The sequence below is a fragment of the Phycodurus eques genome, chromosome 4 (assembly GCF_024500275.1).
Source record: "Phycodurus eques isolate BA_2022a chromosome 4, UOR_Pequ_1.1, whole genome shotgun sequence".
NCBI lineage: Eukaryota > Metazoa > Chordata > Actinopteri > Syngnathiformes > Syngnathidae > Phycodurus > Phycodurus eques.
Window position 1 is genome coordinate 3,843,968 of NC_084528.1, and position 24,854 is coordinate 3,868,821.

General features: G+C 40.9%; 1 protein-coding gene across 1 annotated transcript; it reads left to right on the plus strand.

The window, feature by feature from the left end:
* The first annotated feature begins 8,799 nt into the window (after positions 1–8,799).
* LOC133401119 (sodium- and chloride-dependent transporter XTRP3-like) lies at positions 8,800–24,661 on the plus strand. Its single transcript, XM_061673669.1, has 11 exons — positions 8,800–8,979; positions 11,504–11,644; positions 12,920–13,011; positions 13,115–13,342; positions 14,539–14,649; positions 14,818–15,059; positions 15,242–15,404; positions 18,223–18,424; positions 21,543–21,702; positions 21,803–21,968; positions 23,759–24,661. The coding sequence occupies exons 1-11, from the start codon at positions 8,856–8,858 to the stop codon at positions 23,924–23,926; spliced, it is 1,797 nt and encodes a 598-aa protein (XP_061529653.1). The 5' UTR covers positions 8,800–8,855; the 3' UTR covers positions 23,927–24,661.
* Positions 24,662–24,854: the final 193 nt, after the last annotated feature.

Genomic DNA, 24,854 nt, shown 5'->3' on the forward strand with positions numbered 1-24,854 from the left:
GTATTGTATAACAGTCTTAATGTAATCCATTGCACCTATTAGTAAAAAATGCTGAGATGTTGGCTAGTCCAGTCTTGATGATGGGGGCGTGATGTTTGTACACATTACATGGTGGTAAATTTTGGCCTATGATGACCCATGATCCAAAGCATACTGAATCTATTTTAAATCCCATTTTACAGGCAACCAACAGATGTGCACTAATTGGTGGCGGCATTGGCTCAAACAACTTAAGTGGGACACAGCAGGATGGTGCACATGGGTCATTCAACAGCCAGCTGCATCTCCGTCTGAGAGTCATAATGACCTGAATGAGAGTGAAGACAAACTACATCTGACTTTTCAGCTCAAATTTTTAGGCACCACAGACAGCATTATAGTCCAAATACAAGACAAAAATCAATAGCCTATGTTCTGTTCGTCCCAACTCTGTTCTCTAACACTGGTTTTACCTGTTAATGAGTGGTTAATTCAATAATCATTTGTGTCTCGGTCTTTTTCAAATTTTGCACAATAAAATTCACTTCCCACCACAACTTTATAACATACACTAGATATCATGTAAATATACTGTTCCATAAAGTTTCACTCACCTCTTTTGGCTGCCTTGTTAGTCAGTGGTTAGCACTTGTGCCTCACAGTCGAGAGATCTCTTCCTCTGGCCCTCCTGTGTAGAGGTTGAATGTTGTTTTTCTCTGGCTTCCTTCCACATTCCAAAAGCATGCATGGTAGGTAATTGAAGACTAAAATGTCCATGGATTTAAATTAGGGCTGACAATCGCTATTTAAAAAAAATATATATATAAATCAGATTAATCACACTTTTGAATTTTGATCAATCACGGGGGCCAAATATACCACACATAATACCACATTTTGGTATTTTAAACTTGTTGTGCTTCAATGAAAAGAGAGTTCAGCGAAGAACTATATCCAAATTACCTTTGTGTTATCAAAAGTTGTCCATGTCGATATGTGCCCTGCGACTGACTGGCGACCAGTTCAGGGCATAGTCCGACTTTCGCCCGAAGTCAGCTGGGATCGGCTCCAGCGCCCCCCCCCCCCCCCCCTGGGTGTACTGGGTGTGTCTCGCCCCAAGTCAGGTAAGATAGGCACCAGCTCACCTGTAGCCCCAATGAGGACAAGCGGTATCGAAAAAGGATTGGATGGCTCTCTCAAGAGATGTTACAAACTCGTTTATTGTCATGTTATCAGCCTTTGACTTCAGGTGACGTCTTGACCCAGTTTTTTCAGAATTTGCATCTGATCAATAGCAGCAGTGGGAAGTATACTGTACGCAAGTAGATTTTTCCAGTAACTGTACTAGTTTTTATATTTCTGAAGACTTTTGACTTTTCCTCCCTACGTGTGAAATGACAGATATCTGTTCTTTCTTCTCGTGACTTCGTCAAAATAGGCTTGTTACTTTTTTCAACGTCCACAGATGATGACACGACGTAATAAGGATATAAATACAAAAAAAAAAAAAACAATCATGTTAGTTTTGACTTTTGTACTTAAGCACATTGTAGAGTCTATACATTTTCACTTTTACCAAAGGAGTTGACTAGGTATATTCTACTTTTACCAGTGTTTTTAGATTAAGTATCTGTACGTCTACAAAGTGTGAGTACTATTGTCCACCTCTGCCATAGTGTACCACACTACAAAACTTTTCAATTGTGTTTCTATTTCACTGAATCTTTTGATATAGCTTTGCAGAATTAGAATTGCCTCTTCACGTCTTGGAATTAACACTGAAGAAAATACTGTAATGAACTAGAAATCGGTGTCAGACAACAGTGTGTACATCACTGATAACAGTGAGGAAAATGGGTTGAAGGTTGCCACAAGTGGAGCACCAAACATTTTCCACCGGTGCGCCCTTTCAACCACACCTGTATCTTCAGCTGGTTATCATCCGACAGGTAGAATGTGTGATCATTTGTCCTTTGACCTAAAGTACGTTGTCTTGTATCCTTTGAAATCAGTACTGTATAGTACTGATAAGTGTCGTGGGCATGGAAGGGGCGCGCTCTCATTGTGGGGAGCAGCTCCCAGCAGGTGTGCAGCGGGTCCAGACGCAAGGAATGCCAAACATTTTCATATGTGTTCACAAATTAACTGTTTAAAGATGATTGGTCCCCATATAACCAGAATTTGATATGACGACGCTTCAAGGCATCTGCGAACAAAACAAAAAAAGCCAGAAGGGGTTTGAGCACCATTTGATGATTGTTATTTGTTGTGCAGCAGGAAGAGTCAAACCCCTGATGAGGTAGATAATGAGGACCACGTAGGGAAATATGGCAGTAAAGTAAACCACCTGGAGACAGAGTCAAACCAACACATTTTCGCTCCGAGTTCATCCTGTCAGTCCTTCGAAGGATTAACGCTTCGCTTGTTTTGTGTTGGGTTTTTGGCGACGCATATTCCAAAGGAGGAACCAGCCTCAACAAGGTGTGTTAAGAGAAGAAGAATGTGAAAAAATAAGACTATACACCGGAGGAAAGTGAATATGAAGTAAGAGGACTCATATTTGTTTATTCGTGTTGTCAGTTCTCATCAAAGACAGAGAATTTATTTTGTTTAAACTTTTTTTTCATAGTAAGTTATCTTATTCTTACGCTTGTGTTTGACAGGCAAATGTGAAGGGCCCAAATGAGCTTGGAATTTCCTCTAATTAAATACAGTAAATTATTATTTAGTAGCTCACTTGAAATGAATTCCAACCCCATGCATTGATGATATTGTAGTAGAGGCAAAGATACAGGGATGCCATAACACAAGCGAGACCTGAAATGAATTTAAGATTAAGATTGTTTTAAATGTGTGGAACGGTGGACGACTGGTTTGCACATCTGCCTCACAGTTCTAAGGACCCGAGTTCAAATCCAGCCTCGCCTGTGTGGAGTTTGCATGTTCTTCCGGTGCCTTGCGTAGGTTGTCTCCCGGGTACTCCAATTTCCTCCCACGTCCCAAAAACATGCGTGGTAGGTTGATTGAACACTCTAAAGTGCCCTGAGGTGTGAATGTGAGTGCGAATGGTTGTTTGTTTCTATGTGCCCAGCGATCGGCTGGCGACCGGTTCAGGGTGTACCCCGCCTCCCGCTCGAAGATAACTGAGATAGGCTCCGGCAGCCCCCGACCAAAGTGAGGATAAGCAGTAAAGAAAATGGATGGATGGCTGGTTTTACAGTTCCTGTTACATCTGTCCCAAAATTACAACTTTCAAAGTACTACAATTTGGAGTTCAAATAACATCAAATTGTGTGAACCACACAGTGCAAAAATGTTTCTTTCATTTGTAATCCTCTTCACTTGAATGTTTACAGTGTGCAATACCTCTGCAACCTACCATACTTATTTTTGTTCTTTATCTTTCATTCTTCAAATTGTTCTTTTATCTGTTATCGTCTTTGTATCCAGTGCCACCAGAAAGTATTCACACCCCTTCATGTTTTCCACATTTTGCTCTTACAAACTTATTCTAAAGCTGATTTGAGTATAGTATTCTTTAAAAAAAAATCGACATAAAATATCCCATAATGACAAAGTACAAACATATTTTCAGACATTTATCAAAAATATAATAATTCAAACATAATATTTACATAAGTATTCACACCCTTTCCTATGGTGCATCTGATTTCCACTGATCATCCTTAAGATGCTTCTCCAACTTGAATGTCCATCTGTGCTAAATTCAATTGATTGAACATCATTTGGAATGGCACACATCTGTCTATATAAGGTCTCAGCTGACAGTGCATATCAGAGCAGAAACCAAGCAATGAAGTCTAATTGTCTGCAGACATCTGAGTGTCAAAGCACAAATCTGGGGAAGGATACAAAAGAATTTCAGCAGCTTTGAGGGTCCCGAAAAGCACTGTGGTCTCAATGGAAGAAGTTTGCAACCACTAGGACCCATCCTAGATCTGGCTGTCCAACCAAGCTGAGTAACTGGGGAAGAAGGGCCTTGGTCAGAGAGGCGAACAAGAACTCTATGGTCACTATGGCGACGCGCCAGTCTTCCCTTGCGGAGATATGAGAACCATCCACAAGGTCAACCATTGCTGAAGCACTCCACCAATCAGGCATTGATGGTAGAGTGGCCAATAATAGGCAGCCCGCCAGGATTTTGAAATATATCCATTTGTTTTCTACACCGCTTGTCCTCATGAGGCTTGCGGCCGAACTGCAGCTTATGCCAGCTGACTTTGGGTGGACTCGTCACCTGGTCAATTGCGGTAAACATAGACAAACAGCTATTCACCCTCACAATCACACCTATGGTCAATTTAGAGTCTTTAAAATCCCCGTAAAGCAAAAATTCTTCTTCTTCGTCTTCTTCTTGACACACCGCAGGGAATAGAGTTGTTAACAACCCAACCAAGTGTGAATGATTTTTAAAAATCTGCAATTTTATAAAATGAGGCTCCAAAATCAATGAATAATCAATCAGTTCTCTCTGCTCTGGAACACTGTGGGTGTTCCTGATAAAAGTGCTTAAACCACGCCTGGTTCAACTTTCAACTGTCAATCATACCACTACATCTAAAATGTTTCTTATGACGAGCCATGCTCCAAAAATCAGGAAAACTGAAATGGTGAAAAACAGTTTCACGCTATATCCCTACAACTTAGTGCCACAGAATTCTCATCCTTTTCACATTTTCAGCAGTTATCTTCAAACATCTTTCATTTACAACCCCAATTCCAATGAAGTTGGGATGTTGTGTTAAACATAAATAAAAACAGAATACAAGGATTAGAAAATCATGTTCAACCTATATTTAATTGAATACACTACAAAGACAAGATATTTAATGTTCAAACTGAAAAACTTTATTGTTTTTAGCAAATGATCATCAACTTCGAATTTTCACTTTCCAAAAAATCTGTGACAGGGTCGTGTTTACCACTGTGTTAACATCACCTTTTCGTTTAACAACATTCAATAAACGTTTGGGAACTGAGGACACTAATTGTTGAAGTTTGTAGGTGGAATTCTTTCCTATTCTTGCTTGATGTACAGCTTCAACTGTTCAACAGTCCGGGGTCTCAGTTGTCGTATTTTACGCTTCATAATGCGCCACACATTTTCAATGGGAGACAGGTCTAGACTGCAGGCAGGCCTGTCTAGTACCCGCACTTTTTTACTACGAAGCCTCGCTGTTGTAACACGTGCAGAATGTGGTTTGGCATTGTCTCGCAGAACTAAGCAGAGGCGTCCATGAAAAAGATGTAGCTTGGATGGCAGCATATGTTTCTCCAAAACCTGTGTGTACCTTTCAGCATTCATGGTGCCTTCACAGATGGGTAAATTGCCCATGCAATTGGCACTAACACAGCTCCATACCATCACAGATGCTGGCTTTTGAACTTTGCGTCCATAACAGTCCGGATGGTTCTTTTCCTCTTTGGCCCGGAGGACACGACGTCCACAATTTCCAAAAACAATTTGAAATGTGGACTCGTCGGACCACCGAACACTTTTCCACTTTGCATCAGCCCATCTTAGATGAGCTCAAGCCCAGAGAAGTCGGCGGCGCTTCTGGGTGTTGTTGATAATTGGCTTTTGCTTTGCACACTAGAGTTTCAAGTTGCACTTACGGATGTTGCGCCGAACTGTATTTACTAACGTTGGTTTTCTGCAGTGTTCCTGAGCCCATGTGGTGATATCCTTTACACATTGATGTCGGTTTTTGGTGCAGTGCCGCCTGAGGGTTCGAAGGTCACGGTTGTTCAGTGTTGGTTTTGGGCCTTCCCGCTTATATGCAGTGATTTCTCCAGATTCTCTGAACCTTTTGATGATATTATGGACTGTAGATGATGAAATCCCTAAATTCCTTGCAATTGTACATTGAGGAACATTGTCCATAAACTGTTCGACTATTTTCTCCCGCACTTGTTCACAATGAGGTGAATCTCGCCCCATGTTTGCTTGTGAATGACTGAGCAATTCAGGGAAGCTCCTTATATACCCAATCATGGCACCCACCTGTTCCCAATTAGCCTGTTCACCTGTGGGATGTTCCAAACAGGTGTTTGATGAGCATTCCTCAACTTTCTCAGTCTTTTTTGCCACCTGTCCCAGCATTTTTGCAATGTGTTGCAGCCATAAATTTCTCAGTTAATGATTATTTGCTCAAAACAATAAATTAAATATCTTGTCTTTGTAGTGCATTCAATTAAATATAGGTTGAACATGATTTGCAAATCATTGTATTCTGTTTTTATTTATGTTTAAGACAACTTCCCAACTTCATTGCAATTGGGGTTGTAATTGGAAAGAAATCTCCAAGTTCACTTTACAGGGTCTTTAATTGATCTAACGTGCGTGTTTTGGGATTGTGTGAGAAAGCCGGAGTACCCCAAAAAAAAAAAAAAAAAAGTTATTATAAGTACACAAAATGCAGACAAACAATACACATACAAAACAATCACCTATGCAAACAACAAAGACAAAGTAAAACAAATTTAAACAGTGTATAACACAATTAGTAGTGAGATCAACTTGCTTTCTCATACATGTTCGAAAGGGAGTTGGAAGTACAACTTATAGTATCTGTTCCTAACCCTTTAGTCTCCATTCCATTTTCCATATTGCAACATTATTTCATTATTGTCATATACTATTCCCATAACACAATCTAATATTATATACAATGTACTACAGGAAATAATTTCTTATTTATTAACCACCTTCATACATATATAATTATACACAGTATACTATTAGCCTGAATGGTATGAAAGCAATTATGCATAATTCGTTGAAATAAAAAAAATAAAAAATCATGTTCATTATAGGTTAAGGGTTTCATAATATTGCATGTTTTTGGTTTTTTTTGCAAATAATGTGGTCTAGTGGAGTGTTTCCCAACTTTATTAAATATAGGTTGAACATGATTTGCAAATCATTGTATTCTGTTTTTATTTATGTTTAACACAACGTCCAAACTTCATCGGAATTGGGATTGTAAATAGTTTTCAGAAAAATGATCTGAAATTGGATCCTTTCCGGCAGCATCCCTGATGATTTCCCACGGCACTGATCACTAGTATTCAGTTAAATGTTAATCAACACTGTAGTCAACTCAACTCACTTTCAAAAAACAACAACCACAGCTGTAACAAAGTGCTGTACTTGCATTTGCGGGCTGTTGCTGTTTGCAGGACTCGTAAAGAAAACAACTTCCCATATGCCGTAGTCAGCCTTGCAAAGGTTCCATTCATAGGTTCGTAGGCCTTAGATTTACATAACCGCTTAACCTCAAAGTGCAATAAAAACACATGATGGCTCCGGCTCGTAAATGTCTGTTACTGTATAGCCACCACCGTTAATGTCCTTTGGCAGCAATATCCTTAACCAAATGTTTCCTGTTGCAGATCAGACGTACACGATCAAGATGGATTTTGGACCATTCCTTCTGTTGCAGTTCAACAAGATTCCTGGGGTGTCTGGTGTGAATAGCTCTACTGAGGCCCTGCCACAGCATCTCTCTTTTTTTTTTTTTTTTCTGTCCTCTTCGGCTGTTCGGTCAAGCAGAATGGAAAATCTGTATCCCTTTTATGCCGGAACTGGAGTGGAGCTTTTAACCTTTTACCCTGTGGTATTACAATTGAGGTTTATTGCGAATCAGACTTGATCACTCGAACAGAACAAAGTTTCTAGAAGGGAGAGAGAAACAAATACAAAAGACAAAGCACTACTTGTAAACAGGATGAGAGAAGTAAATCATTATTTATCTACAACAATGAAACATTAAATATGAGTGTTGCATGGGGCTGTAGTGCTACACCCTGTGAGGGAAGGACAGGACAAGATAGGCACAGGACAATGACAGGAGAAGAAGCATGCAGGACAAGGGTCGTGAACCCGACTGTACAACTGAAGTGTGGTGGCATTCATTATGTAAATGATAAAAGTCTACAGGACGAGAGTATAAGTGAGGGGATACACAAGCGATTTGCATATTCATGAGTTATTTGTCGCAGTAAGTGCATCACCCTATGGGTGTGTGCCTGCGGAACATGCAAGTGAATTGGTACTGTTTTACATGCACAATGACTGACAGAAGTGTCCTGTAATTGCTGTGGCCGCACTGCGGCGGCTGAGGACCTGAACCAATCAATCGAGGGGCGGGATCAGGCCCAGAGCAGCCCGGCGGACGGGACACGTCCCACACCGAGGGTCCGCCGGCCCCACCGAGATACTGTACTTTTTCCTCCCACTGTATGTATTCATTTAATCAAACAGACAGCAATCATACATCATATATGTAGATGATGTGATTTTGGAGGCGGCACAGTGGGCAACTGGTCAGCACCTCTGCCTCACTGTTCTGAGGTTCAAATCCCGGCTCAAATCCCGGCCCCGCCTGTGTGGAGTTTGCATGTTTTCTCCCACATGCAAAAAAAAAAAAAAAAAAAACATGCATGGTAGGTCAATTGAAGACTCTAAATTGTCTGGAGGCGACTCTAGGGAGGATAAGCGATGGAGAAAAAGAATGGACGGATGTGATTCTGATCAACTATGACGGTAAATTACAAATGCGGTGTTTTGGGATTCACAACAAAATTGTCTGACAGAACCCTCAATGGTCAGGTTCTGCCATATTTGCTGTCATTTTATTATTGTCCTGGTAGGTCAGTGCAGCCTGCTGACCCATGAAGTGGCTTCGGCTGGGTTGAGGCCCCGCCCACTCCCCCCCCCCCCCCCCCCCCCCCCCCTCCCCCTTTTTTTTTTTTTTTTTTAACAGCTCCAATCACGGAGCTGTTAAAAGGCTGCAGGCGGTCCGGCGACTCACACCAACCTTCCGACGAGTCACCGAGCAAAAGACGCAGACATGGAAAAGGATGCTCGACCCAACTGGGACAGTCCCTTGCAGTTCGTGTTGGCCTGTGTTTCCTATGCGGTCGGACTGGGCAACGTGTGGAGATTCCCGTACCTGTGCCAGATGCACGGCGGAGGTAAGACCTCCAGACCACGTTTGTCCTGTTCGTCGTCGTGGAAATACTGCAATACGGCGCGTTTCTTGGCCCTCAAATCCACCAACTCAAACGTCCTTATAATATTTCACAAGCTCCCTACCCTGAAAAAAAACAACAACAACAACAACAACAACAACCCAAAAAAAACAACTACTTCATTTTCGGTTGCACACGATTCAAATGTTCTTCTTTTTCCTCGAAAATCATCAAATAATGTGTTAGTTGAACACGTTTTATGCAACCGATGTACGTTTGAATTGTATCCATTCAAAAGGCTTTTTCAGTGCACTACTTATTTTTAGTTCAAGACCCAATTTGTCGCCGAGGGCACTGCATTAAAACAATAAGAAGAATAAAACTAAAGGCACAACATATCCATTGACTCATAAAACTGAGTCATTAAATTGAAAATGAGAATTTAATAAGGATGGAAGGGGGAATGTGCTTGATGAATTGAGCAGCGAAACGTCAGAAGGTTGTAATTGTTGATCAGTTCTAAAATCTATGATGTTGCTGTTGTCATTTGTTCGTTTTGTCTTTTTAATGAATGTCATTAATTTTGCGACTGACTGCAACTCGATCTTTATTTTTGTTGTTGTTGTTGTTGTTGTTGTTTGAGATTAAGAGACAAACCGGCAGATAAATGACTTGGTCAAGACAAACTAAAATATTTAACAAATAATAACATCAGTCTCCCCGAGCATCTATCCATGTGGAATTTCTTTAGAAATAACACTTTCTTGATCAGCTGACCTGTATTACACACAACTGTCAGTTTCTTGTCAACCACTATGCCCAAATACCCCAAAGTTGTGATTTGCGTCAATTATTTCAATAGTCTAATATTTATTTTCTTGCTTTCACCTCAGTTTGTCCCGCAATGATCCTCCCAACAATTCTCACTGTTGAAGCTAAGTGAAAGTGAAAATTCCAAATTCTAAACCCCACCCCCAAAAGTTTAAAACCATTATAGTTTAACACACGACTAGAGGCTCTTTTTTTTTTCAATTAATAACTTTAATTGTTTATTTGTTATTTTTGAAATCATCATTATTACATGTATCATAATCATATATACCAATATAATGTACTTAGTTAGTTTGTTGTTATTAGTATATTACTTTGCTCTTTGTCTGGGAGAAAATGGTTCTACTTCCTTAATGTTTCAAATGTCACATTTTCACATTTCTACATACGTGGGAGAGAGATGACCATAGGTTTGAATTGGATAGATTTGAATACACAGATTAAGACGCAATTCCTGTAATGTCAGGTTAGGCGGGTTGTAAACCTTTCCAAACAAACCCTTATCAGACTGTGAGTTGATACAAAGTTGAAGCGAGCTGTAAACCTCAATAGCATGTCGTAAACTATCGGGCCGAACCATGGAGTGACGCTGCAAATAAATGAGCTCGATAGAGCGCGCAGCCTCTCATCTGTTGAAGCGCCACACAGTAGAGCTAGGCGATAAGAGCTAATGGCATGACAATAGACAAACGTAGCAAGAGAACAACAGCATGACGACCGTTATTCCTAAAGTACCCCAGAAGTTTGAAATCGAATTTGTCGAATTGAATTTGAAACGCTCAATTTGAATGGGAAAATATTTCGATCGGGATTTTTCATCGCGGACCAAATGATCTTACATTCCGCTTTCGAGTTGAACGGACTTCAGTTCCAAACTAATAAATTCCATTTCAAATTATACTATTCAGGGGGAGAAAAAAAAAAAAAAAAAGACTCTTCTAATGCAATGTTTCAAATGAAACAATACAAATTCAAATAGTTTTTCAAATGCAGCTATTCAGGTTTAGCACTTCAATCTAAACTTTCTGAAACCATTTGGAATACACATTGTCGGGATTCATAATTCGGAGAAAGAAAAAAAAAAAAGGACGAAATGCATGTGACTCTGTTGGACTCATTTATGACGTAGTAAATGTACTTGGTTATTGACTGTATATTTGATCGAGAATATGAAAGAAAGTACTTGTTGTTAATGAATTTGTAAGTAGTCAATTGAAAAGATTCACCCTCATCAACAGAAACGCTATGCGCTATCTGCTTATCTTTATTAGGTGTATAGCAAATCATATTTCCTGTTGCAGTGTCATATCAAAGAATCCATGTGTCCAATAGACTGATTTTTACTGTAGGTATCACAGCGCTCCCACTGTAGTCACGTGTTCATTAGCCGTTAGCGTATTCAAAGTGCGTTATTAATTATGTCAAAGTTCAAGAGAGAAAACTCTCAAGTGTTTATTGAAGGGCTACTTGTGGTAGATGATACAGAGGTACAGACTCAGATTAATAAGCATTGTACATTATAGGGGCGGTAGTAGCTTAACCACAAATATTTGAGCTTGGGAACTTTTTAAATTACACTATTACATGAAAAAAAAAAATAAAGCTAGAGAACCTGTAGCAACTACAAGATACTAATCGTATTATTCGCCTTAATTGATAGAACCAACGAAAGGCTAATTGTGCTTGCCTCCAACAGGGGGTTTCTTGATTCCATATCTGGTGATGCTGTTTATTGTGGGTGTGCCCTTTTTCTACATGGAGCTCGCCATTGGTCAGAAGATGCGCTTGGGAAGCATCGGCGCCTGGTCAGCCATTAGCCCTTATTTGGGAGGAGTGGGTAAGTCCGTGAAACAACCACGTTATTGTTGCAATTTGGAGATCCGTAACTAACTCCTTAACTGCTGGACTGTAAAAAGTAAAAACACAACAAATTATGTGAGCACCCTCGACGTGTCGTGAACTTGCAAAAAGTGGATCACTCATGCTCCATGGAGGTCATTCTTTCTCATTCTCATTCACTAAACACAGCTGACTTTGTGGTGGAAAGTACATTGTTCTTTTTTTACGAACGATGTTGACTTATTGTCACTTTAGCCAGACAGTAATGGACGAAGGAGCCAGGACAGAGACACGTGTGTCAGTCTCGTGTGTTGTAACCTTTTTGGGTTGTATGGCCACCATCATCATCCCTGATGGTCATCCCTGGCACCCTTATGTGGTGGAATTACCAAAAAAAACCAAAAAAAAAACAAAAATGAAACGTAGCCCATGTGTAGTTCATCGTTTCGATGCTTTCTGAACTAAGGTCTCGTGAAATGTGCTGAGTACTTGTAAGATTTGCTGATGTCTGACATGATGATTCGACCTTTACGTTTTGAGGCATATTTTATCTCGCAATTCTGGATGGTTGAAGATTCAAGTTGTTCATTGTCATATGCACAGTAAAGAATACAGTGGCAGCACTGAGAGATGAATTTTTACTTCGCTCGTCTCCCTCCGATTACACAAAGAATGTAAGAGATAAAAGAACAATTTGAATAATGAAAGATAAAAAAACAAAAATAAGTATATCTAGCAGGTTGCAGAGGTATTGCACAGTGTAAACATTCAAGTGAGGGGGATTAGAATGCCAATGCTGTACATCTGTACAGTATCAGTCGTCATAAAAATGCTCCGATACTATGCACCGATATGACCGAGTCACATGACTAGACTTTCAGGTGACTTTCAGATTATGCTCTGCAAAATAGATGATGATCTCTGCTCAGGTGGTAATCATCACCGATGATTATTTCTCTAGAAGAATTACCGTTATCATCATGAACACATGCCTATTTATGAAATTTGCCCTCTTCATTCAACCCATCACAGTAGTGATGTTTGTTTTTTAAGACCTGCTTGTTTTAACTTAATTCTTCAATTGGTTTTCCTTCTTTCTCGGGATTGTCTCAGAGCGATTACATGTTGCCACCTGTGACAGTTTTCTGTTATTTTTGTTTTTGTTTTTGTACAGTATAATAACTCAGACGTCTGTAAACAATTTTTTTTTTTTTAAATGAATGAAATAAAAGCCACACTTTTAAAACAATCTTAATCTTCACATTCATTTCAGGTCTTGCTAGTGTTATGGCATCCCTGTATCTTTGCCTCTACTACAACATCATCAATGCATGGAGTTTCTGGTACCTCTTTAATTCATTTCAAGTGAGCTACTAAATAACAATTTACTGGATATGATTAACGTCTCTAGGAAATTCCGAGCTCATTTGGGCCTTCACGATAACATTTCTCATGTTTGCATTCACAGTCTGTGCTGCCCTGGTCAGAGTGCCCTGTTAATTCCAACCTGACGGGACCCATAGAAGAGTGCCAAAAGGGTTCTCCGACTCAGTACTTCTTTTTTAGAGAAACACTGAACATTTCTCCTTCTATTGAAGAGGCTGGAGGCATTCACACAAGCCAGGCTTTGTGTCTCCTGCTGGCCTGGGCGATAACCTATCTCTTCATTATCCATGGAGTAAAGTCATCTGGGAAGGTAAGAGAAGTTTGAATGTTAAAAGTTTCTTTTCAAACTGCCTTTGATGAGAACTGACAACATGAGTGTCACGTTTGGTTAACCAAACGATATTGGACTGTATCCAAAAGCAGACTGAGACTGAGGAAGCAGTTGGAAGGGGTTTATTAGGGTCAAGCGCAAGGTCAAGAATTCCAAGACTTGAGCTGGCAGAGTAGCACTGGTGGAGACAGGTTTGAGCAGAGAGACATGAAACGTGGGATGGATCTTGAGAGACTGGGGGAAGCTGACTGTAGGAATACTCACGGAGGGTTCGGAGAGGCGGGGTTTTCCGGAGTGCATCTGAGCAGAAATGAGGCACACTTGCTGTGTAATGTTGCTAATAGAGTCCTTGATTTGCTGGAGATTTGTATCCTGTCAACCGATGTGTGTGGCTTGGTGGACGAGCGCTTCTCTCAATGCTTCCGGAGTCGCTGGGTCCATGGTGGCCAGCGTATTCTGTCACGGTTGGTAACCAAACGATATTGGACTGGACCCAAAAGCAGACTGAGACTGAAGAAGCAGTTGGAAAGGCTATATTAGGGTGAAGCGCAAGGTCAAGAACACCAAGACTTGAGCTGGGTCCGGAGGAGCCGGGAGCGTGCAGGAGACTGGAGCGTGAGCAGGTGAGTGAGCTTGGCAGTGTGGTTGGTGCGGGCGTTGTGGCAGGAGGCACAGGAAGGCACTGGAGGAGGAAAACAGAGAGTAAGTTCAGGCACGGGTTATCAGGGAATCTTTTTTTACGAGCAGGAGTAACGAGTCGGCCGGTGTCCCGCGTGGGAGCGAGAATACTCTGGTGCTCGAACACTGGAACTGGCAGGCTTAAGTGCAGGCAGTGATGAGTGCTGATTGGAACCAGGTGCGCAGGCGAGGAGGTAAAAAGAGGCACAAAGCGCCACCTATGCTCCACAGAGGAACTGCAGGGCACAGATCATGACAATGAGTCCTCTTCATTTTAATCTTTCTCTGGCGTATAGTCATATTTTTTCACGTTCTTCTTCTCTTAACACACCTTGTTGAGACTGGTTCCTCCATTGGAATATGTGGAATATGTGAAGAACCCCCCCCCCTCCCCCTCCCCTCCCAAAAAAAAAACCAACACAAGCGAACCGCAAATCCTTCGAAGGATTGACATGATGAACTCGGAACAAATATTGGTTGTTTGACTCTGTCTACAGGTGGTTTACTTTACTGCAACATTTCCCTATGTGGTCCTCATTATCTACCTCATCAGGGGTTTGACTCTTCCTGGTGCCATCGATGGCATCACATATATGTTCACCCCCAAGGTAAGGATGTATTAATTATGTCATTATTACATGACATGTAGCTATAACAGTGTTGCATTTGGCTGACGAACTGTTGGCATATGTTGATTCCTACTGTGGCCAAGGAGAATGCAAATTGTGTTTGAATGTGTTATCTATATGTTTACCCATGTGTTTACATGCTTTTAGATCGAAGAACTGGCCAATCCCACTGCATGGATAAATGCTGCCACTCAGATTTTTTTTTCTCTGGGTTTGGGATTTGGCTCGCTTATAGCATTTTCCAGCTACAACCAGTACAACAACAATTTTGAGCACCAGGCCATCATTGTCTCCATAATCAACAGTGGAACCTCAATCTTTGCTTCCATCGTCACATTTTCCATCTATGGGTTTAAAGCAACAGTTAACTATGAGAACTGCCTGGAGAGGTGAGTGGATGGTTTGCTCACTGTTGCGTATGAATGATGATCCAAATGTAATCAATGCAAGTTAGACCTTGGGTGTTCATAAAGCTCAAGGAAATAGTGAATGACTGATGGCGTTAGTCTGAGGTAATTGTCAAATAAATGTCTGTTTAACGAGTGAACAGTACGACAATCTCCTCTTCCAGGACACGCATATTGCTGCTAAATACCTTTAATCTCGCAGAGGACACAATCAACATGGACAATGTGTTCGACTGGGTTCAAACACTCAATGCAACATACCCGGAGCAGTTTGCTGAACTTGGCAATAAACTGGAAGACTGTGACTTTAGGGATGAACTAGACACAGTATGTTCTCCAACATTCTACTCCTCTTTCAACACAATAAATGCGTCTTTGCTTTTATCAATGCATAGTTAGTGCCAGGTATAGTCAAAAAGTAATGACCCCCAATTTAAGTTAACTTGCTACTATATTTAGTTTTTTCTCAAATGTTCACAGCTTGTAGTTTACAGTAAATACTTGTTTGATGGTTTATTGGAAAAAAAGCTTCTTTGTTTCAGCTTGTTGTCTTCCTTTCTGTCATTTTGGAAGGAGCTCATTGTTGGCTGCCCATCAGTAGCAGAAACCTTTGAAACCTTTTGAAAATGTTTAGTGGTGGTCCCCTTCCAAAGCAATCAATTCAATCACAGCGCTCTGCATCTGACTGGCATCCAACAATGACCTCGTTTCCCAAATAGCTGACAGGAAGAGGACAGGCTTAAACAAAACTTTTCAAAAATACATCTTCAAACAAGTATTTTTTAAACTGCAAACTGAAATTTTCTGAAAAGAAATTCACTTATTATAAGGTTAAATTACATTGGGCCTTACTGGGCTTGTTACTTTTTGACTGCCCCTCATAGATATGAGTCTGTTGGACAAAGCATGTCTGCATGTGTCAAACAAACCAGCCAACAACTGCCAATAAAACTCTTAAGGCTTCTTTATACTCCCGCCGTCGCGGTTGCATCACGTGACCGACGAATTGGCCCGCGCGGCCCCTCTGCGTAGCTTGACGCGCACACGGCAAAAATTGTTGCTGCGTGTAGAATGCCTTGGAGATCATCTCTCGTGATTGGTCCGTTTTAGTCACATGCTGTGATGATGTAATCAGCGTTTCTCCCGGTTCCACATAGCACCTACGCCGCCACCTTCTCGATCGATTTTGCAGCATAATTAAACGTATCATCTGGTCATCTAGGTCCATTTGTTCTAACGGACTCTGTTTCACGGTCGCCATTGTTGTTGCTTTGTTCCGGAAAGGAAAGTAAAAACGGCTACCGGAAATGGCCCAAAAAATGCAGAGGAAACTCCACCGTGGTGTCCCAGCCAATACCAGCCGTAGCGACACCCCCGACTTGGAGAAGAACTGCAGGTTGCGCTCGATTATAAAGGCAAACTGCGTGACGTCGGCGCGGTCGCCGTCCCCACGTGTATAAAGGAGCCTTTAGCCTTACACTTTTCATTCTTGGTGGAGGTAATCAGCAATTATATTTCAGACTTTGTGTAAGCATGCTCTGTCACGGTTGCTCATGCAGTGATTTCTCAGAACCTTTTGATGATATTATGGACTGTAGATGATGAAATCCCTAAATTCCTTGCAATTGTACATTGAGGAACATTGTCCTTAAAGTGTTCGACAATTTTCTCACGCACTGGTTCACGAAGAGGTCATTGCTTGTGATCATCATTGCTTGTGAATGACTGAACAATTCAGGGAAGCTCCTTTTCTACCCAATCACGGCACCCACCTGTTCCCAATTAGCCCGTTCACCTGTGGGATGTTCCAAACAGGTGTTTGAGGAGCATTCGTCCACTTTCTCAGTCTTTTTTGCCACCTGTCGCAGCTTTTTTGGAACGGGTTGCAGCCATAAAATTCTAAGTTCATGATTATTTGCTAAAAACAATCAAGTTCATGTTTGTCGTGTATTCAATTAAATATAGGTTGAACATGATTTGCAAATCATTGTATTCTGTGTTCTGCGATTGGCTGTCAACCAGTTCCGGGTGTACCCCGCCTCTCGCCCGAAGATTGCTGGGATAGACTCCAGCATGCCCGCGACCCTAGTGAGGATAAGCGGAACGGAAGACGAAGGAATGAATGTATTCTGTTTTTATTTATGTTTAACACAACGTCCCAACTTCATTGGAATTGGGGTTGTAGTTGCAACACTTTCTAGCTTCAATGATGAAAATATTATAATTTACATTTTCATCATTCATTCATTCATCCTCCGTTCCACTCATCCTCACTAGGGTCATGGGCATGCTGGAGCCTATCCCAGCTATCTTTGTGCGAAAGGCGGGGTACACCCGAAACTGGTCGCCAGCCAATCGCAGTACATTTTAATTACTTCAGTAATTAGGTCTGGATTTTTGCAATATTCCCGTTGCCTGTGCCACATGCACGGATCTGCTACATTAATTGAAAGTGTGATTTGGCAGCTTGGTAATGAAGGAAAAATAAAATTGATCCTTTTATTGTCTTTATGAGCATTTGCATTTTTCTTCACATGCTAGGCTACGCTTCCCCAAGTAGAAGCCGTTTGCCTTGTCGCACCTCCGTTCACCACCCCTGGTCGTCAAGGTAACAACAGGCATATTCGGTATTGGCCCCACAGTAGAGAGGGGGCGTGGTGGGCAGTGGTTAATTTTCATGAAACGGAACCATGAGGATTAAGTAATAAAGTGAAAAAATAAAGAACAAATGATTTGTTCTTCGACTGGTTCCAAAACCGGGGGATTATCTCCCAATACTCAACAAAAAAAGGACATAAAAACATACAGTACTATGACACTGATGAATGAAGTTTTATCAGCAACCATCAGGTATTATTTCTTGATTTTATGAACTTGTGAATTTCTTATGAACAAAACCGCTACTATTGACATCCAATCCAAGATACCCGTCTTACATGATCGTGGTAGGGTGAGAGGGCATCAAAGATCATGTACGGTATAGTCACAACTTAAAAGTTGTTTCATAGATAGTCGTTTTCCTTTACCACTTCTTTCTTGAGTAAAGTCCATCTTCATACACAATCTTCTAAGAGGCCAAATCAAGGTAAATTGGAGTCATAAACTCTTATCACGGAACTTTGTTTTTCTCTCTCCTCTTTTTCAGGCAGTGGAAGGGGTTGGTCTTGCCTTCATTGTTTACACCGAAGCCATTCAAAACTTGCCCCTGCCTCAGTTATGGTCAGTGCTGTACTTCTTCATGCTCCTGCTTCTGGGAATGGGCAGCATGCTAGGCAACATGACCGCCATCACCACCCCACTACGTGACTTTAAGATGCTGTCTAATGTTAGCAATGAAGTGTTAAACGGTAAGACTTGGCTAGATATTGTTTGATACACTGTATTTATTTTTTTTTTAATTTGTATGTTTCTTTGGTAATAACGTACTTCTTTTGTCAAGCCTTTCAGTATGTGCGGATTTTTCTTGGGTACTCAACTGCAAAGGCCACACGTTTTGATTTTGTATAGAACCTTTCTGCCGTTTGACTTACTCAAGGTACTTGTACAATATTGCATTATTCACCAGCGAGCTGCTATTGAAAAAGTAAGCTTGCTGGTTTGCAAGGATTCAAGAACTTCAATTATCATACCGGCACACATTTACACATGGCATGGTGCGAAGTTTGATACCCAAGGACCCAGATTAGCCCAATAAGTGTCAAGACTTAGATAAATAAATGAATAATCAAAGAATTAAAAAAATAAAATAAGATCAAATAAAATACATTTTTGAAAAGGCTCCAGCACACCTGCGACCCTAATGACGATAAGCTGTATAAAAGATGGAATGATGGATGGTTTCTTGAGGGTTTAGAAAAGTGCACCCCTGGTCGTCATGGTAACAAAAAGCCATAGCGGCATAAGCATTAAACAGAACAGCTCCCAAAAGTGATTTGAGCTAGAGTGTGACGAGGCTTGGGAAGTAACAGAGTACATGTAATGGGATTACGTTATCAGAATACAAAAATAGTAACTGTATTCATTACAGTTACTGGGGGGGAGACGGAATCAGATTACAGTTACATTTATTAAAACTGTGAATTATTTTGCAGGATTACAATTTTAATGTGGGGAGAGGCCGGTAGTTGATTTTGAGCCCCAGCCTTTTCCAGAATTAGCAGTGCATCATCGTGTCATAAAGTGGGAGGACGTGCGTGCGTGCGTGCGTGCGTGCGCGTGTGTGTGTGTGTCAGTGATGTGGAAGGGTTAAGCTACCGCTAACTGCAAAGGCTGCATTCATAAGTTGAATAAGTCCTCTGTTTTTACATTTCACTTCATATATCACACACACTGAGTCATGTGGATAGGTTTTAAATACTTTGTTGTGAAGCTTGCATGTCTGTCTCACTGTTCTCAGGTTTCGGATTTGAATCCCAGGTACTCTGTGTTCCTCGCGCTCCCGCATTCCAAAAACATGGATATCAAAAACATTTAAAGAACGTGACAGAAAATACAGATCTATATATATATGTGTGTGCCTGCGTGGGTTTTCTCCAGGCACTCCGGTTTCCTCCCACATCCCAAAAACATGCATGAATTGGAGACTCTAAATTGCCCGTAGGTGTGAATGTGAGTGCGAATGGTTGTTTGTTTGTATGTGCCCTGCGATTGGCTGGCAACCAGTTCAGGGTGTACCCCGCCTGCTGCCCGATGACAGCTGGGATAGCCCGCGACCCTAGTGAGGAGAAGCATCTCAGAAAATGGATGGATGGACTCTTCTTTTGTCCCATGACCCCATATTGTCCTGAGAATGCCCGATCTCGGAAGCTAAGCAGCGCCGGCCCTGGTTAATACTTGGATGGGAGACCACTTAGGAATACCTAGTCCTGTTGGTTGGGCAGTAGGCCAATCACCTGCTCCCATTAAAAAAAAAAACAAAAAAAAAAAAACAGATTACAGAAACCGCAATTGTGGCCTAATAATGTGCCTCATGGTGCTGAGAGCTCTGAAAGTGAAAAACTCTTGTCCCATGTACATTCTGTAGCGTATATGGTCGAGAAAAAACGTAATTAATTCAGGAGAAAAGAATAAGCCAGAAGTGACGTCTGCGTTACTTCCAGTTTAGCGTAATTTTAAATTTCAGCGTGACAAATCTATTTTGTCTCGAAAAGGAGCACCAAGTCACTTTTTAGATGTATAAAATTTAGGAGAAAGCGACGACAAACCTTTTATCAGTCTCGTAATCTGAAGGTTGCTCCATGAAATAGATAAGAGTTCTCGAAAACCAGAGGTCATTTGTCGAACCCAAACACACACAAATGATACAGGTAGTGAATTTTTATAGACAATTTAATGAAATTTAACATGGGAATCTACCAGGAGAACAATGCAGGAAAGAAAACACAAAGGACAGACAAACATTGGCAAAGGAGACTGACTTGTGATGTTGGAAATGAGCAAGGGATGACAAGGCATATCGCTGGGGGTTCCAGTTCTCGTTAATTTAAACCCAAATATGCACTAATCTGTACTTTTAGTAGACCAGAAGCTGGATTTACGTTACGTGGAACAGAATTTAGGCAGGCGGGTCGATCTCCCGAATGTTTGGCTGGTCCGGTCCGCACAGGGAACGGGTGGATTTGGCGGAAAAGGAGGGAGGGTGAAAAAAAAAAGAGCAGGAAAAAAAAAAATTGGTTCCCAGGCAGAGCGGCCGGAGCCCGGATGTCGCTCTTCGCAAGACGTTCGGAGCGGACCTGTGCTGCCCGCTTCCTTCCCAACGGAGTTTGCCCAGGCACCCAAAAGGGTAGCTCGGAGCGCCGGCAAGGTGTCCTGCGGGGGGAAGGGCCCGATGTGTCCTCGCCACCTCGTGGTGAGAGGTGGGGCGTCCTGGCTGAGCCGGTCTTCGGCAAGTTGGTCAAACGAGAGGCAGCCCTCAACAAAGGGGGCTCCGGCCTCTGATGAGCTACTTGGGACTGGCTGGTAATTCATTTAGCGTCTGTGTGCGAAGTTAAACCTCCCATTCTTCTTCTTTGATAAACAGACAAGGTTTTCCTTAGATGTCTTGTGTACGCAGACTGGCTCAGCGGGGCAGCGGAGGCAGATATGCGGAACAGCACGAGACTGGGGTGCTGGGTGTCATCTTTATACGCGTGTCCGTTACACTTTTGGAGAAAGCGTTCATGTTGTTGAACTACAGTATACCTAGACTGTAGTTGATCCATTCCGTTGTGTTCAACAGCTCACAAATGATGTTTACATACTGAGCCCTCTTTCTCTGAATACTGTTTCAGCTTTCAGACCAACTTCTAACTGCTGTTGGACCTTTTGGGTCTGTCGCTTGAAACAGTGTTTCTAGTGGTCTGCCGCCATGTGTCAATGTTTTAATGGTAATCCATCTAAACGTGCGAAACTTTATTGGCCCACCACATTTTCAAGTTTTTCTTTCACTTGGCTATATATTACCCGTGTGTTCTGTTTTTTTTTCAGGGACATTGTGTCTAATCCTGCTTCTGCTCGGGCTGGGCTTTACCACCCCATCTGGAAATTACTGGTTTACCATGTTCAATGAATATGGAGCATCTTTCGCCCTGCTCTTTGTCGTCATCATTGAGATTCTAACTGTCAGTTACTTTTATGGAATTAAAAGGTCAGTATGTTAACATTGTTCTCTCCACTATGCATTTTAATCACTATGTTGTACAAATAACAATGTGATGTTTGCTGAAATGATCATCTGCTTATTGCAGGTTTGAAAAAGACATAGAAGACATGATTGGCCACCGTCCAAATTGGTACTTTAAGATCATGTGGAGGATAGTCGGTCCCCTAGTCCTAATATGCCTCTTCATCTTCTATATCGTGAGCTATATTAGAGGAGGGACACCCACTTACCAAGCATGGAACAAGGAGCTGGTAAACGTTTTATTTGGTTGTTCATGTAGCATGATGCTCTATCAAACTGTTTAAATGTGTGCACAAAACATGAAAAACATTTTTTACAGTTTCCAACTTTTTATAAGATACAACACAATATGGAAATTGTTGTACCTTCGCTTGCATTACGTTTAGTTTTATGTGTGTGTTGCATTGCATAAGATGGTATCCTCATTTTTTTGTAAATGAACAATGCATCAGTTCAATTCCTTCCAAGCACAAAATCACAAAATTGCAGTAAGTAATATGTCCATATCCAAAACTGAAGCAGTTCATTTTTAGTGTATGAGACAAAGGTCTCAGGTTACATTCCTTAAAGGGACTGTAAAGTCATTCCCATGTTTTGTTTCTAAATATGTAATACGTGCAAAGACTGAGAACAATTTTGTCCTGAATTGTTGAGATATCGTGTTAAACTCTTTTTCACCTTTTCAGTTTTCCGTTAACAACAAACATTTTAAGAGGGGGTAAAGAAGAGCCTAAAACAACTGTTAGTCACTTTAGTAACAAACTTTGGAGTGGGTAGTGAATTTATGCAGAGAACTTCATGAACAAAGAATCAAATAGTAGATGTGGCTCACTTGTATAGTGTTTTTCTACCTTCAAGGTACTCAAAAGTGCTTTAACACTGTCTCCTCATTCACCTACTCATGACTCAGCATCAGGGAGTTCAGTATCCTATTCAAGGATACTTGGATATGGTCACAGGGGCCGAGGAGCAAACCCACAATCTTTGGGTTGGGAGACGACCACTCTATCACCTGAGTAGCCAGAGTACAGAGGGTACACCAGAAGATGGTGTAACCACTACTTAGCAAAGAAAATAAAAATGGGAATGCCAGGTGGGAATTTGACAAAATGTACAGAGATGAGCCCCCAAACAAAGGACTAATGAGACAAAAATTCCTTTACGAGTAGTGCAATAATACTGACAACATGATGCTGAGTGACAGAGGCAGAGACGAATACAGTAATAATGGCACTACAAAGATGTGCAACATTTTCAAAGTGTCACTATGAAATTATTAATGAACTGTTGAAGTAGTTAATGACAAGAGGAAATAAGCTATTGGAATTTCTGCTGGTTTTGATGTGCATTGTTCAATAGCACCTACCAGAGGGAAGGAACTGGAAAAGGTGTTGTCAGGTTCTGCTTCCTCAGAAGCTCCACGCATTACATTGTCTGAGGGTGTAGTTAGATGTTTTCGTCACTCACTTCAGGTCCTTCAAAGAAAGATGCAACTAAACTGATTGGTAGATCCCTCATCATGCAGATAATGACCTTAACCTCACCAAAACAACAACAACTAGTTAATCAAAGGAAAAAAGTGGAAGGTTTTTGACTGGCCAAGTCAATCGCCATACTTAAATGCTACAGAGCATGAATTTTACATACTAAAGAGGAAACAAACAATCACTGAAAAATGACTATGATGAAAACCTACAAAAACATCACAAATGAAGAATGCAAAAGTTTGTCAATCGTTCACAGGCTTGCTGCAACTAAATGTCAAATCATTTTAGTGTATCTGTTCCGATATTTTTGCTCACAAAAATGGGTGTTTCTTGTGTATTAGATTTCGATGTAAATACCTGGGAATAAAAGACACTTGTGTCTCATATTCATCTTTTCATGTCAAACCCAAATGTTTTCAATACAGCAAAAATACATGTAATTTGTTTTCCATTACTGCATTCCAATGACAAGAAATGTATCATGTTACATGGGTTAAGGCTGACCGCTAACTGTACGTATATCTACTTTTCAGGGAAAGTCAGTGGTGATGGAATATCCTGTTTTTGGTCAAGTCTGCATTGCAATTCTGCTGGTGTCTCCAGCCAGCTGTGTTCCCCTCAAAGCTCTGTTCGTGTACTACACAAGCAGGAAACGGAGTTCTAGCAAAGATGGCCATTCGGTCAGCACCATATCTGCTTAGTGTGCCTACATTCAGATGATAATTTGCACCTTTCGTGGTACGGGCCTACTAGGTACCAGTCATCTCGCTTCCCTTAATTCTATCAAAATTTGTTCGTGTGGCACCATTTCACAATGGATTTCTCAAGGCACTTTACACAGGTCACAGCGGGTCTAGAACCATGCTTCTCACCCACACGTAAGCAAGAAAACCCTCTTCTGAGGAAGAAAGATCCAATAGAATTGCTGGTATATTAATATTTATTCATATTAATATTTGGTGGTACTGTGGCAAATGACTAAAGTTCATAGCTGCGCTAAACCATCTGGAAAGTTAGTGTTATTTGTTAAAGTTGTATTGTTTACCACCCCCCAATTATTTACAGTATATTCCATTAGATGGATTTTATATATATATATATATATATTTTAAAAGGACCAACATTTATTTTTGTATTAAATAACGTTCATGATCCAGCAGCAATTCTATTGTATAAAGTATGATGATGGTATTGCGATTATTGCCTCGAATGTCCTGAAATATGCAATGTAAAATGTGTATATACTGTAGATAGCTGTCATCTGTTGAAATAAGTATACAATATTCAATATTCTGACACTAACTGATGTTCAGAAACTGTTGTATGCATTTCCCCATTTGTATCTTCTATTTTTTTTTAAAACTAATAAAATACTACTGTATGTAATGTAGCCATTTTGTAAAAGAATGTATCAAATGTTGAATGTTTTTACTAAAGACTTTAACAACTAATGGAATTGTGGTCTTTGTGGTCAAATGTTTAACAAAGCAAACACAAGAGTAAGATTAAGCATATTCAACAGAAAGGCAATTTGTAAGTACTCTTATTTCAGAAATGAAAAACAAGTTGATTAGTAAAGAGTGAACTTACATCCAGAAGTATTGGGACACAGCATTGCATAATCAACCG